Raw genomic sequence first — 11234 nt, forward strand, 5'->3', positions numbered from 1 at the left:
AGAACTCCCATCTCCCACTCCTTTGCCACATGTCTGCAATGGCCCCAAACCAGGCCGCAGCTGAGAACTCCACCCCCACCTCCCCCATAGGGCAGCAGGGATCCGCGGGCACGAGCCATCACCTCTGCCTCCGAGGGCGAGCACTAGCAAAAAGCTGGCATTCAGAACGCAGCCAGTACTCAATAAGGGACAGTCCAAACCAACTGCAAAACGAAACTCCCACTCCTCCGTGAAGCTCTGAAGTGCCCTTGCTAATCTGAGCTAGCATGACACATATTTGGACGTTAACATAGAATATCAATAAAAGTTAACGCCAGAGTCATGTGGTGGGAATTCCAAATACAAAGCATTACCTTGGTCTGCCTAGGGTTATAGAACAATAAACAGCAAAATGATTAGCCATGTATACAGTTGTTACAAGCCTGCCTTGTGTAAGATGTCTATAACTCCAGAAGCTTCTCTTTGGTCTATGCTCCATGATCATGCCATTAAGTCCCAAAGTGAAAACGCTCCTGTAAGATGTTGCTTGGCAGTTAAATTTATCTACATTATCTCGTGTCATTGGAATTCATACTCGCATTGCCATCTCCCATTAGATTGCCGGCATTTTAGGAGAGGAGACAAAACCAGTATCCAATGGGCACTTAGCTAACGCCAGACGAATAGGTAAGTATTATGTAGACTGTCCATTAGGCCTCATGTTAGATGCTAAGGAAGCTATTATTATTATTTCTAATACTCAGTCAAGAAAGCCTGGACTCTTTCTATTCCAACACATTTCCTCCAGAGTAATGAGCCTTCGTGGAAGCAACACAATAGCTTTAGGAGGCAAGAAGTTTGGCTTACAGGTCACTTCTGATCAACTATGGGCAAATCCATTAACCTCCCTAGGGATCAATTTTCTCACAGGTAAAACGAAGATAAAATTATCTTCCAACCTGGCAGAATTGCTGTAATAATCAAAATAAATAATATACAAAAAAAATATGTATGGGCCCGGCGCAGTGGCGCAAGTGGTTAAGTCCTCGCCTTGCACGCCCGGGATCCTATATGGGCGCCGGTTCTAATCCCGGCAGCCCCGCTTCCCTTCCAGCTCCCTGCCTGTGGCCCGGGAAAGCAGTCGAGGACGGCCCAAAGCTTTGGGACCCTGCACCCGTGTGGGAGACCCGGAAGAGGCTCCTGGCTTTGGATCGGCATAGTATCGGCCGTTGAGCTCACTTGGGGAGTGAAGCATCGGATGGAAGATCTTCCTCTCTGTATCTCCTCTCTGTATATCCGCCTTTCCAATAAAAAATAATAAAAATAAATCTTTAAAAAAAAAAAAATATGTAGGATCTGGGTGGTAGTCAACTGGCTAGAATACTCGCCTTGCACATGCCAGGATATCATATGGACACCAGTTAACATCCCGGCAGCTCCACTTCCCATCCAGCTCCCTGCCTGTGGCCTGGGAAAAAAGTTGAGGACGGCCCAAAGCCTTGGGACCCTGCACCCAATGTGGGAGACTCAGAAGAAGCTCCTGGTTCCTGGCTTCAGATCAGCTCAATTCTGGCCATTGCAGTCACTTGGGGAGTGAACCAGGAAATGGAAGATGTTTCTCTCTGCATCTCCTTCTCTCTGTGAATCTGCCTTTCCAATAAGAATAAATAATTCTAAAAATAATAAAAATCATGGAATTATTTTTTAAAAAACACACGTCATGCCATACTATCAGGTATATAACAAACAAAATTACTCTGCCAGAATCTCTGGGAAACAGTCTCTTATTTGCAAATTTCAAAAATACATCTTTGTCAAATTATTTAAGAAAAGAATAAAGTATATAACAAGAAAGGATGCAGTAATCCGAGGAAAGCATTTTAGTTTATGAATTCTTTTTGCGTCTTGCCCTCTCAGCGAGCCCATCTCCAAATCCTGAGTTTAGGCATGAAGTCTTCAGCACACAGTACGAGCTGAAGCCTCTTGTGTCGGGCAGCCCCACACCACGCAGAGGGGACATGGGAGCCTGACTGTGACCGCCCTGACGCCACTGCTCATGGGACAGTCACTACTTACTGATCTTTGAGATCGGTAAATTGTTTTTCAAGATTGGACATTTCATCTAAACATTCCATTCTTCTTCTTTCACAGTCTTCATCGTCCATTTCTATGAATAAAAAGAGAAATATCCAGGATAAAATTAATTTTTAAGTTTCAAATACATCTGAATGTGCATTCAAATGGAGAAAAATCTAGCACCAAGGCCTAGCCTAAGTCTTCCAAGGATAAATATTTCACCAAAACAATTTCCACTATAGAATTAATCTGAAACGCAGATAAAACTATAGCTATCTTTTGGACTTTCAAAGCTCGCATTGATTAATGAAGTTCTAGCTTGATTATTTCATAGATAGAGCTTATCAACAGCCTTTTGAAATGTTATAAGTTTGTATAATCAACCCACTTTAGGTTTGCTTACCATCAATTCACCAGACCTTAACATCAAAACATGCCCTTTAAAAGTGAACAAAGGGCTCAGCTACGTGGCCTAGTGGCTAAAGTCCTCGCCTTGAACGCGCCAGGATCCCATATGGGCATCGGTTCTAATCCCAGCAGCAGCTCCACTTCCCATCCAGCTCCCTGCTTGTGGCCTGGGAAAGCAGTGGAGGACAGCCCAAAGCCTTGGGACCCTGCACCAGCATGGGAGGCCCAGAAGAAGTTCCTGGATCCTGGATTTGGATCGGCATAGCATCGACCATTGCGCTCACTTGGGGAGTGAATCATCGGACAGTAGATCTTCCTCTCTGTCTCTTCTCCTCTCTGTATATCTGACTTTCTAATAAATAAATAAATCTTAAAAAAAATAAAAATAAATAAAAGTGAACAAAGAGCTTGGGCCAGGCACAGTTGCCTGGTGGCTAAAGTCCTCGCTTTGAATGCACTGGGATCCCATATGGGCACCAGTTCTAATCCCGGAATCTCCACTTCCCACCCAGCTCCCTGCTTGCAGTCTGGGAAAGCAGTCGAGGACGGCCCAAAGTTTTGGGACCCTGCACCCTTGTGGGAGGCCTATAAGAGGCTCCTGGCTCCTGGTTTCAGATCAGCTCAGCTCTGGCCATTATGGTCACTTGGGGAGTGAACCATTGGATGGAAGATCTTCCTCTCTGTCTCCTCTTCTCTGTATATTGAAATAAGAAAATAAATAATTCCAATAGAAATAAATAAATCTTAAAAAAAAAAAAAAAAGAAGTGAACATAGCCCCAAACCACTTGTGGAACTGCTGCAGAGCTGCTCTCGTGCCAGCCTACCAGCCAGACACTCCCGTCACACCATGCCCCTGAGCTCCCGTGGCTCGCTCTCCCCAGCTCACTGCTGGGCACTGAGAACCAGGCAGACAAGGGGCAAACTTCCTGAGCAAACGCCATTAACGACCAGCTCTCCCCCATTCCACAGCCTCTGTTTTTATATTACGAATATTCAACACATCGATTAAACTGAAGGGCAAAATGATCCACATCATGGTCTCTATCCAAAAGGCCAAATAAGAGAAACACTTAAGGTGCATGTGGCTATTTTCATAGAGCAAAGAAGTACATGATTCATCTTTGAAATGCTTCCACAAGACAGCAAAATAAAAATTGTACTTCTTACTGGCTTATTCCTTGGCTCTTTAAAACTTGCTTTACTGACATGACTCACTCTCCAAGTTCTCTGGATAGCAGAGGTTTTTCTGTAGCCTCAGGAGCTGTTCATTATCAAGGTTTCAGAAGAATAACACGTTGGAAGGTTAGCATGCGTTACATATGGCAAGACACAACTGGGCCAACATGGTGGCTTAGTATGTCAAGCCTCTGCCTGCTGCAGGAGCCTGGTGCCCCAGGTGGAGCACCAGTTCAAGCTTTGGCTGCTCCACTTCTGATCAGGCTAATAGCTTGGGAAAGCAGTAAAAGACGGCCCAAGGTCCTGTGTAGGAGGACATTGTGACCCTAGAAGGTCAGCGAGCACAGAATTACAGTTGATTGGATAATATTTGCAGGAGAAGAACAGAATGGCTACCTTTTGTATACCTGATTGGATATCATTTGTATAAGAATAGTTGAATGGACAGTATGTGTGTGAGAACACTTGGTGGGATATACAAGACAAAAGGAGTTCCAAACAAAAGCATAGAAGCAGTTGATGGGTTTTGTTGCTAAGCTCAATACCTCCTCTCTTAACCAATATAACCCTCAGTGTACAGTCTGATGCCACTAATAAACTTCGGCTTTGACCATCAGTCAGGTTCCACGCGTGTTATTATCAGCTCCGTGCACCAAATCCATCGCTTCAGGACAGCGACAATCCTGGGCCCCTGCATCTATGTGGGAGACCCGAAACTCCTGGCATTACTTCAGTGCGGCTCCAGCCACTGTGGCCCTTGGAGAGTGAACCAGCAGACAGACCTCTCGTTCTGTCTTTCCTTCTCTGTTACTCTACCTTTCCTTTTTAAGAAAAAAAAATTACATAATACAACTGAAAAAAAATGTAGCAATAACCAATCTATTGGCACTTAAAATTCCAACTAGTGGTTCAAACTATCAGTTTAGGACTTTTTAAAATTATTACTGCAAAGATGTATAGACAAAAGGAAAGAGAGAAAGATCTTCCATCTGCTGGTTGAGGTCCCAAATGCTGCAAGAGCCAGAACTGAGCCCAATCCCGCCCAAGAGCGTCTTGCACGTTTCCCATGTCATCTTTGAGTCAACTTTCACTACAAACCAGGGCCCGGCAGCATGGCCTAGCAGCTATAGTCCTCGCCTTGAATGCGTCGGGATCCCATATGGGCACCAGTTCTAATCCCAGCAGCAGATCCACTTCCCATCCAGCTTCCTGCTTGTGGCCTGGGAAAGCAGTTGAGGATGGCCCAATGCCTTGGGACACTTCACCCGCTTGGGAGACCCAGAAGAAGTTCCTGGTTTCCAGCTTCAGCTCAGCATAGCACCGGCTGTTGCTCTCACTTGGGGAGTGAATCATCGGACAGAAGATCTTCCTCTCTGTCTCTCCTCCTCTCTGTATATCTGACTTTGTAATAAAAATAAGTCAATCTTTAAAAAAAAAAGAAGATACAAACTGGCAGATGGGATGCTGGCGCTTAAAGGCAACGGATTAGCCAAATGAGCCATTGTGCAGAACACAATTATCTATTTTCATATGTGTTATTCCCTGAGCCAAGATAAAAAATAAAAAATCACAAAAGTCAACATAACAGGGCCCAGCGCAATGGCGCAGTGGTTAAGGTCCTCGCCTTGCACGCCCGGGATCCCATATGGTTGCCGGTTCTAATCCCAGCAACCCTGCTTCCCATCCAGCTCCCTGCCTGTGGCCTGGGACAGCAGTTGAGGACAGCCCAAAGCTTTGGGACCCTGCACCCGGAAGAGGCTCCTGGCTTCGGATTGGCTCAGCTCTAGCCGTTGCGGCCACCTGGGGAGTGAACCATTGGACAGAAGCTCTTCCTCTCTGTCTCTCTTCTCTGTATATCCGCCTTTTCAATAAAAATAAAATAAATCTTTAAAAAAAAAGTCAACATAGAAATTACAGGGTGGGAGGGGGTGGTGGTATGTTGGCTCAACTTGTCTAACCCTCCAAGCACCAGCATCCCATATGGGTACCAGTTTATGTCCCAGCTGCTCCACTTCCCTTCTAGCTCCCAGCATGTAGCCTGGGAAAGCAGCAGAGGACAGCCAAAAGTCTTGGGACCCACATGGGAGACCCAGAAGGAGCTCCTGGCTCCTGGCTTTGGATCGGCTCAGTTCCAGTGTTGCAGTGATTTGGGAAGTGAGCCAGCAGATGGAGGATCTTTGCCTCTCTCTCTGTAAATCTGCCTTACCGATGAAAATAAAATAAGCCTGGTTTAAAAAAAAGGAAAGCAAATAGAGAAACGAAATAAAGAAAAAGAAAAAGCTATGGGAGGAGAGTATTAAGGAACAGAGGCATTTTTTTTTTTTTGAGATCTCATCTCCCACTAAAACAAGCAGATTCGTTGAGGATGAAATGCTTGGCAGATCTAGCAAGCAGATGAGCCCGCAGTCCAGATCTCCCAGCTCTGTTCCCACTTCCAGAGGCCCACCTACTCACAAGGCGTGGGACCTTGGGATGATTCCTCCCCCCTGGGGCGTCCCAGGGCCACTACCCTGTTAGCTCAGAAGGCCTGGGGGCAGGCCGCAAGTCCGGGACTCATTCAAACAGAGCCAACCAATCAGAAGACAACACATACGTAGACCTCAGGCCCCATCAGCCCCACTACTTAAGCAGTGGCCTCAGTCCAAGAGAGACTTTCACAGCCCACCTCCTCATGGACCTGTGACCCTCGCCCCAGACTTGACCCTAATAAAACCTGGTTTCATCATCGTTCTGGTCTCGGTGGTCTCGGTAGACCCGCTGTTTTGGTGCGGTTTTGTTCTAACAATTCCCAGCTGCCAGCTGGGCGTTCTTGCTTCAATACACATGTCTTACTCAAAAAGCAACATGTCGAAGATACCCTACCTTTTATCTTTATCTTGAAATGCTTACCGATGCCATCACCCTTCTCTGGGTTTCCTCTCAGCTTTCCGCTGAGCCTGCATTCCCCGACCCTGCCTTTCCAGCTCATCCACCTTCCAAAGTGGCTCCCTCCTTCCCGTGTAAGCATGCGCGCCAACCTTTGCCCTTTTTCCGCCATTCCTTCCTCAGCCTGGAGCACTTGTGCAGGTTACCACAGCACTCCGAATTCTACTCATTCTTCAGGAGCATGACGGCAATGCCCACCTTCCCCCACTTGCCTCACTGGTCAGTCAGTTCCTAAGGAATCCCTGCCGCAGGTCAGTTAAGCATTTACTTAGCCACTTCATCAAGTAGTCACAAGTCAGTTCTTTAAGTTTTTTTTAAGATTTACTTTTTTATTATTATGGGAAAGGAAGCTTTACAGAAAGAAGAGATAAGATATTCCATCCACTGGTTCACTCCCTAAGAGATCACAATCGCAGGATCTGCGCCCATCTGAAGCCAGGAGCCAGGAGCCTCTTCCGGGTCTCCCACAAGGGTGCAGGGCCCCAAGCTCTGGGCCGTCCTCCACTGCTTTCCCAGGCCACAGGCAGGGAGCTGGATGGGAAGTGGGACAGCCAGGACACGAACCAGCACCCTTATGGGATCCCGGCATTCGCAGGGCCCAAGAAAGACTCCATTATTTATTTGCACCTCCTAATGAACATAAAGCCGCTAAGTACGTATATGGGGGTGGGCAATTTAGTGATTGGAACTTTCACCCTTCCAGAGATTCGCTTTGAAAAGGGAAGCCTGAAACAGATCTGAAAAGCAATGACAGAGAGCTGTCAAACTGTCATCCCCTCTCCTTTATGCATCAAAAATCAGGCCAAGACAAAGAGGGCAGGGTTGTCCCCACAACACGGAGCGAAGGAAAAGAACTCTGGTGACCTTTTGAACAGCGGTTCTGTAAAGTTTGCAGAATTGACTTGTGATGTTTATCTGCCCTCTCCTCCCTTCTCCTCCCAGTCTTAAGCACTACCACTAACCACCACGACCACCATCTCAAATTCCGAAATAGCCCCCTAAAGTTAGGAAAAGTGGGAGGGGAAAAAAGATGCGCAGAATTGCCATGCTGCCTCCCCCTGAAAACCCAGCGAATAAACAAGCATATGCAGACCCCAAATCATCCTGACGCTGTCCCTTTCCAGGGAAATTCCAAGGGGATTCTGCAAACGGGACAGCCCCGCCCCCAAGTCAGCCCCCTCCCCCTCCAAAGGACACTTTGCTAAGAAGGGCTGACGGACGGGCCGACTCGTCCTACGCGGCCAAGATGGACTGAGCTACGTCCTGGGCCGCCGCGACCCTCCCACGCAGAGAAGCGGGACTTGCAAAGGCGAGAGGGAGGAGAGGGTCTCCCAGACGGGCCGCAGCCGCGGGGCACCGGCGGGAGGTGTCGGGGCGGCTCCCTCCGGCCGAGGCACCGGGCCCGAGCGTCGGAGCCCGCCGGGACCCGCGGCGGGCGGGCAGCGCCGGGCGGGCAGCGCCGGGCGGCCGGGCGCTCGGGGCGGCAGCCCGGGGCTCGCGGCCAGTCTCCGCCCCCTTCCCTCGCGTCCCCGCCCCGCTCGCCCAGCAGGACGCGGCTGCCCGGTGTGCGGAGCGCGGCCTGCGGCGCGCCGGGGGACTCGGGGTCCCGGAGGCTCCCGGGGTCGCGCACCTGAGCTGTCGCCATCCTCCGAGACTGACGAGCTCTCGGTGTCCTCGTCCTCGGAGCTACTCCCTTCGTTCTCGGCGTAGTCCACCTCCATCTCATCGTGATGGTTCGTCTCCTTCTTATCCCCCCGGGAATGCACCGGCATTTTCAAGCCGCGCCGTCGCTTCCCACTCCCGGCGCCCACCCCGGCCACCGCCGCCTCGAGGAAGGGAGCGCCGAACGCCCGGAGCCACCCGGCGGCCGAGCTCGCTCCGAACCCCCTCGGCTCCTCCCCGCCCCCGGCCCGGGCCTCACAGCCTAACCCGCAGGCTCCGCGCTGGGAGCCCTGCCATTGGCGGAGGCCGGCTCCAGCCTGGGGGCGGGGCTTGCCCTGCTGGGGCGCGGTTGGCTGCCGCTAATGACGGCGCGGACCCCGGTGCTTATCGGGAGTTGTAGTCCCGGAGGCACAGACATGCGATGGGGGAAGCTACCAGCTTCCCAGCTCCGACAGTCCGGATCCTTCCTTCTTTCTGGACTTCAAATCCCACAAGGCACGGACGCTGGCACCTTGGACCGCGACTGATAAACTAACCCAAAACAGATAGTGTGGATTTGAGCTAGATGGGTGCTTTTCCCGCCAAGTGTTTGTCTGAGCACCCTGGCCAGCTAGCGTGTAACGTTCAGTGGTGAAAAGGTTTTTTGCTTGGAAAACTCTTTGCCTTGTTTTTGAAACGTTTGCCATCAAAAAGTGACAAGTTGTATCTTTGCACTTGCAATTTGGTCTTTTTCCAAATTTATTTATTTATTTATTTATTTATTTATTTATTTTACCAAATGCTGTTGGAAAATGCCACCAATTTTGATATCGGCTCTCCAATGAAAAGTATATTCGTGACCTAATGTGATATTATTTATCACAAGCATTGAGTATAAAGGCAAGGAAGACTAAGTATCCAGTCATGACTCAAATTAACTGTGCTTTTTCTGCGTTAGATGTCCTTAGGAAACTCGCTCTATGGCTTCATGGAATTTAGTTCCCAGTTCAGTAGCGCTAAGGCAGGTGCCAATAGCATCTTCCATTTACAGAAAAGGGAATTTCTCTTACAGGCAAAACTTCAAACTGTATTTTATCCATCATAAAGAAAGGGCTTCTTGGGCCCAGCGCTGTAGCCTAGCAGCTAAAGTCCTCGCCTTGAACACGGCAGGATCCCATATGGGCACCGGTTCTTCCCATCCAGCTCCCTGCTTGTGGCCTGGGTAAGCAGTTGAGGACAGCCCAGTGCCTTGGGACCCTGCACCTGCATGTGGAAGACTCAGAAGAGCTCCTGGCTTTGGATCAGCGCAGCACTGGCCATTGGGGAATCATCAGACGGAAGATATTTCTCTCTGTCTCTCCTTCTCTATATATATACATTTGACTTTGCAATAAAAATAAATAAATCTTAAACAAAATGGGGGGGGACTTCTTGCTAAATTGGCAATTTCCTATGGAAAGATATTTCATGCACCATTTTTTTTAAAAGATTTATTTATTTATTGGAAAGTCAGATATACAGAAAGGAGAAGAGACAGAGAGGAAGATCTTCCGTCCGATGATTCATTCCCCAAGTGAGTGCAACACCCGGTGCTATGCCAATCTGAACCAGGACCCAGGAACTTCTTCTGTTTATCCCCACATGGTACAGGGTCCCAAGGCATTGGGCCATCCTCGACTGCTTTCCCAGGGCACAAGCAGGGAGCTAGATGGGAAGTGGAGCTTCCAGGACTAGAACCGGTGCACATATGGGATCCCGGTGCGTTCAAGGCGAGGACTTTAGCCGCTAGGCCACACTGCCAGGCCCACACCTTTTTTTTTTTTTAATTGTATTTATTCTATTTGAGAAGGAAAGGGTTGGGGTAGAGAGGAATTTCCCATTAGGTGGTTCACTCTACAAATGCATGTGACAGTGTGACAGCCGAGGCAGGGCTAGGCTAAGCCAGGAACCAAGAACTCAACTGAGCAGGATCCCAGCTGCCTCCCAAGGTGCACACCGACAGAAAGGTGGGACCAGAACCCAGGGTCTCCAATGCAGGAGGCAGGCATGCAGCACAGCCACTCAGGCACTAGTCTGACTGCCGGCTGCCAAAGCAAGATGCAGAGACGTCAGACGGAGGACAGGAAGGGTGTCCACAGAGCACCATTCAATTCACATTTTTTTTTTATTGGAAAGGCAGATATACAGAGAGGAGAGACGGAGAGGAAGATCTTCCATCTCATGGTTCACTCCCCAAACTTCCACAATGACTGGAGCTGAACCAATCTGAAACCAGGAGCCAGGAGTTCTTCCAGGTCTCCCACACAGCTGCAGGGTCCCAAGGATTTGGGCTGTCCTCGACTGCCTTCCCAGGCCACAAGCAGGGAGCTGGATTGGAAGTGGGGTCACTGGGATTAGAACCGGCACCCAAATGGGATTCCAATATGTTCAAGGTGAGGACTTTAGCTGCTAGGCTATCGCACCTTGACTCGCAAATTAGTGACAGAGCAAGCCAAATGAGGGACTGTGTGTAGGGATTCCTTATGTTCAGTTGCTCAACGCCCAAGCTGCTTCCCACTTGTACCCATTTTATCTCCTCTGCCTCCCTCCCCTCCTCTCCTTTTCTTGTTTAAAGTCAACTTTTTTTGCAATACCCACCATCACCACCATTCATTAGTGGGTTCCTTTAGGCTGCTATTGTACGTGGGTTTTTTGTTTTGTTTTTTCCAGCATTGTCCTTATTCATATCCCAGGTATGGAAGGTGGCTTAGTAAAGCCTCTCACCTATTGGGTGATGAGGGCCTGTGTGCAAATTCAAAGGGAAATGGTCGAGGTAGGAAGCCTAAGCCACTGGACTCCAGGGGCCGCTGCCTTTTAGCTGCCTTTTTCTGTACTCAAGATCTGAAATCTTGGCCGCTCACAAGATCTTATACCTTCCTATTTTTCAAGCAACACGTGGGAAATAGCATGATTTTAAAACATTATCTCAAGTGAACTTTTTGTTTCATTTTGGTTTTGTTACTTAGACTGCAGATTAAACAAAAACAGC

At 48.8% G+C, this 11234-nt stretch overlaps 1 protein-coding gene across 1 annotated transcript in view; it reads right to left on the reverse strand.

Moving 5' to 3' along the window:
• BRMS1L (BRMS1 like transcriptional repressor) overlaps positions 1-8476 on the reverse strand; it is a 41722-nt gene extending 33246 nt beyond the window's left edge. The window contains exons 1-2 of the mRNA XM_040969126.1: positions 8196-8476; positions 2056-2146 (exon numbers count right to left, since the gene is read on the reverse strand). Coding sequence (XP_040825060.1) covers positions 2056-2146; positions 8196-8337 — 233 coding nt within the window. The 5' untranslated portion in view covers positions 8338-8476. The remainder of the gene's footprint in view (positions 1-2055; positions 2147-8195) is intronic.
• Between the last annotated feature and the right edge of the window lie 2758 nt (positions 8477-11234).

The sequence above is a fragment of the Ochotona curzoniae genome, unplaced genomic scaffold, assembly GCF_017591425.1.
Source record: "Ochotona curzoniae isolate NIBS_2020 unplaced genomic scaffold, NIBS_Ocur_1.0 scaffold_4701, whole genome shotgun sequence".
Classification (NCBI taxonomy): Eukaryota; Metazoa; Chordata; class Mammalia; order Lagomorpha; family Ochotonidae; genus Ochotona; species Ochotona curzoniae.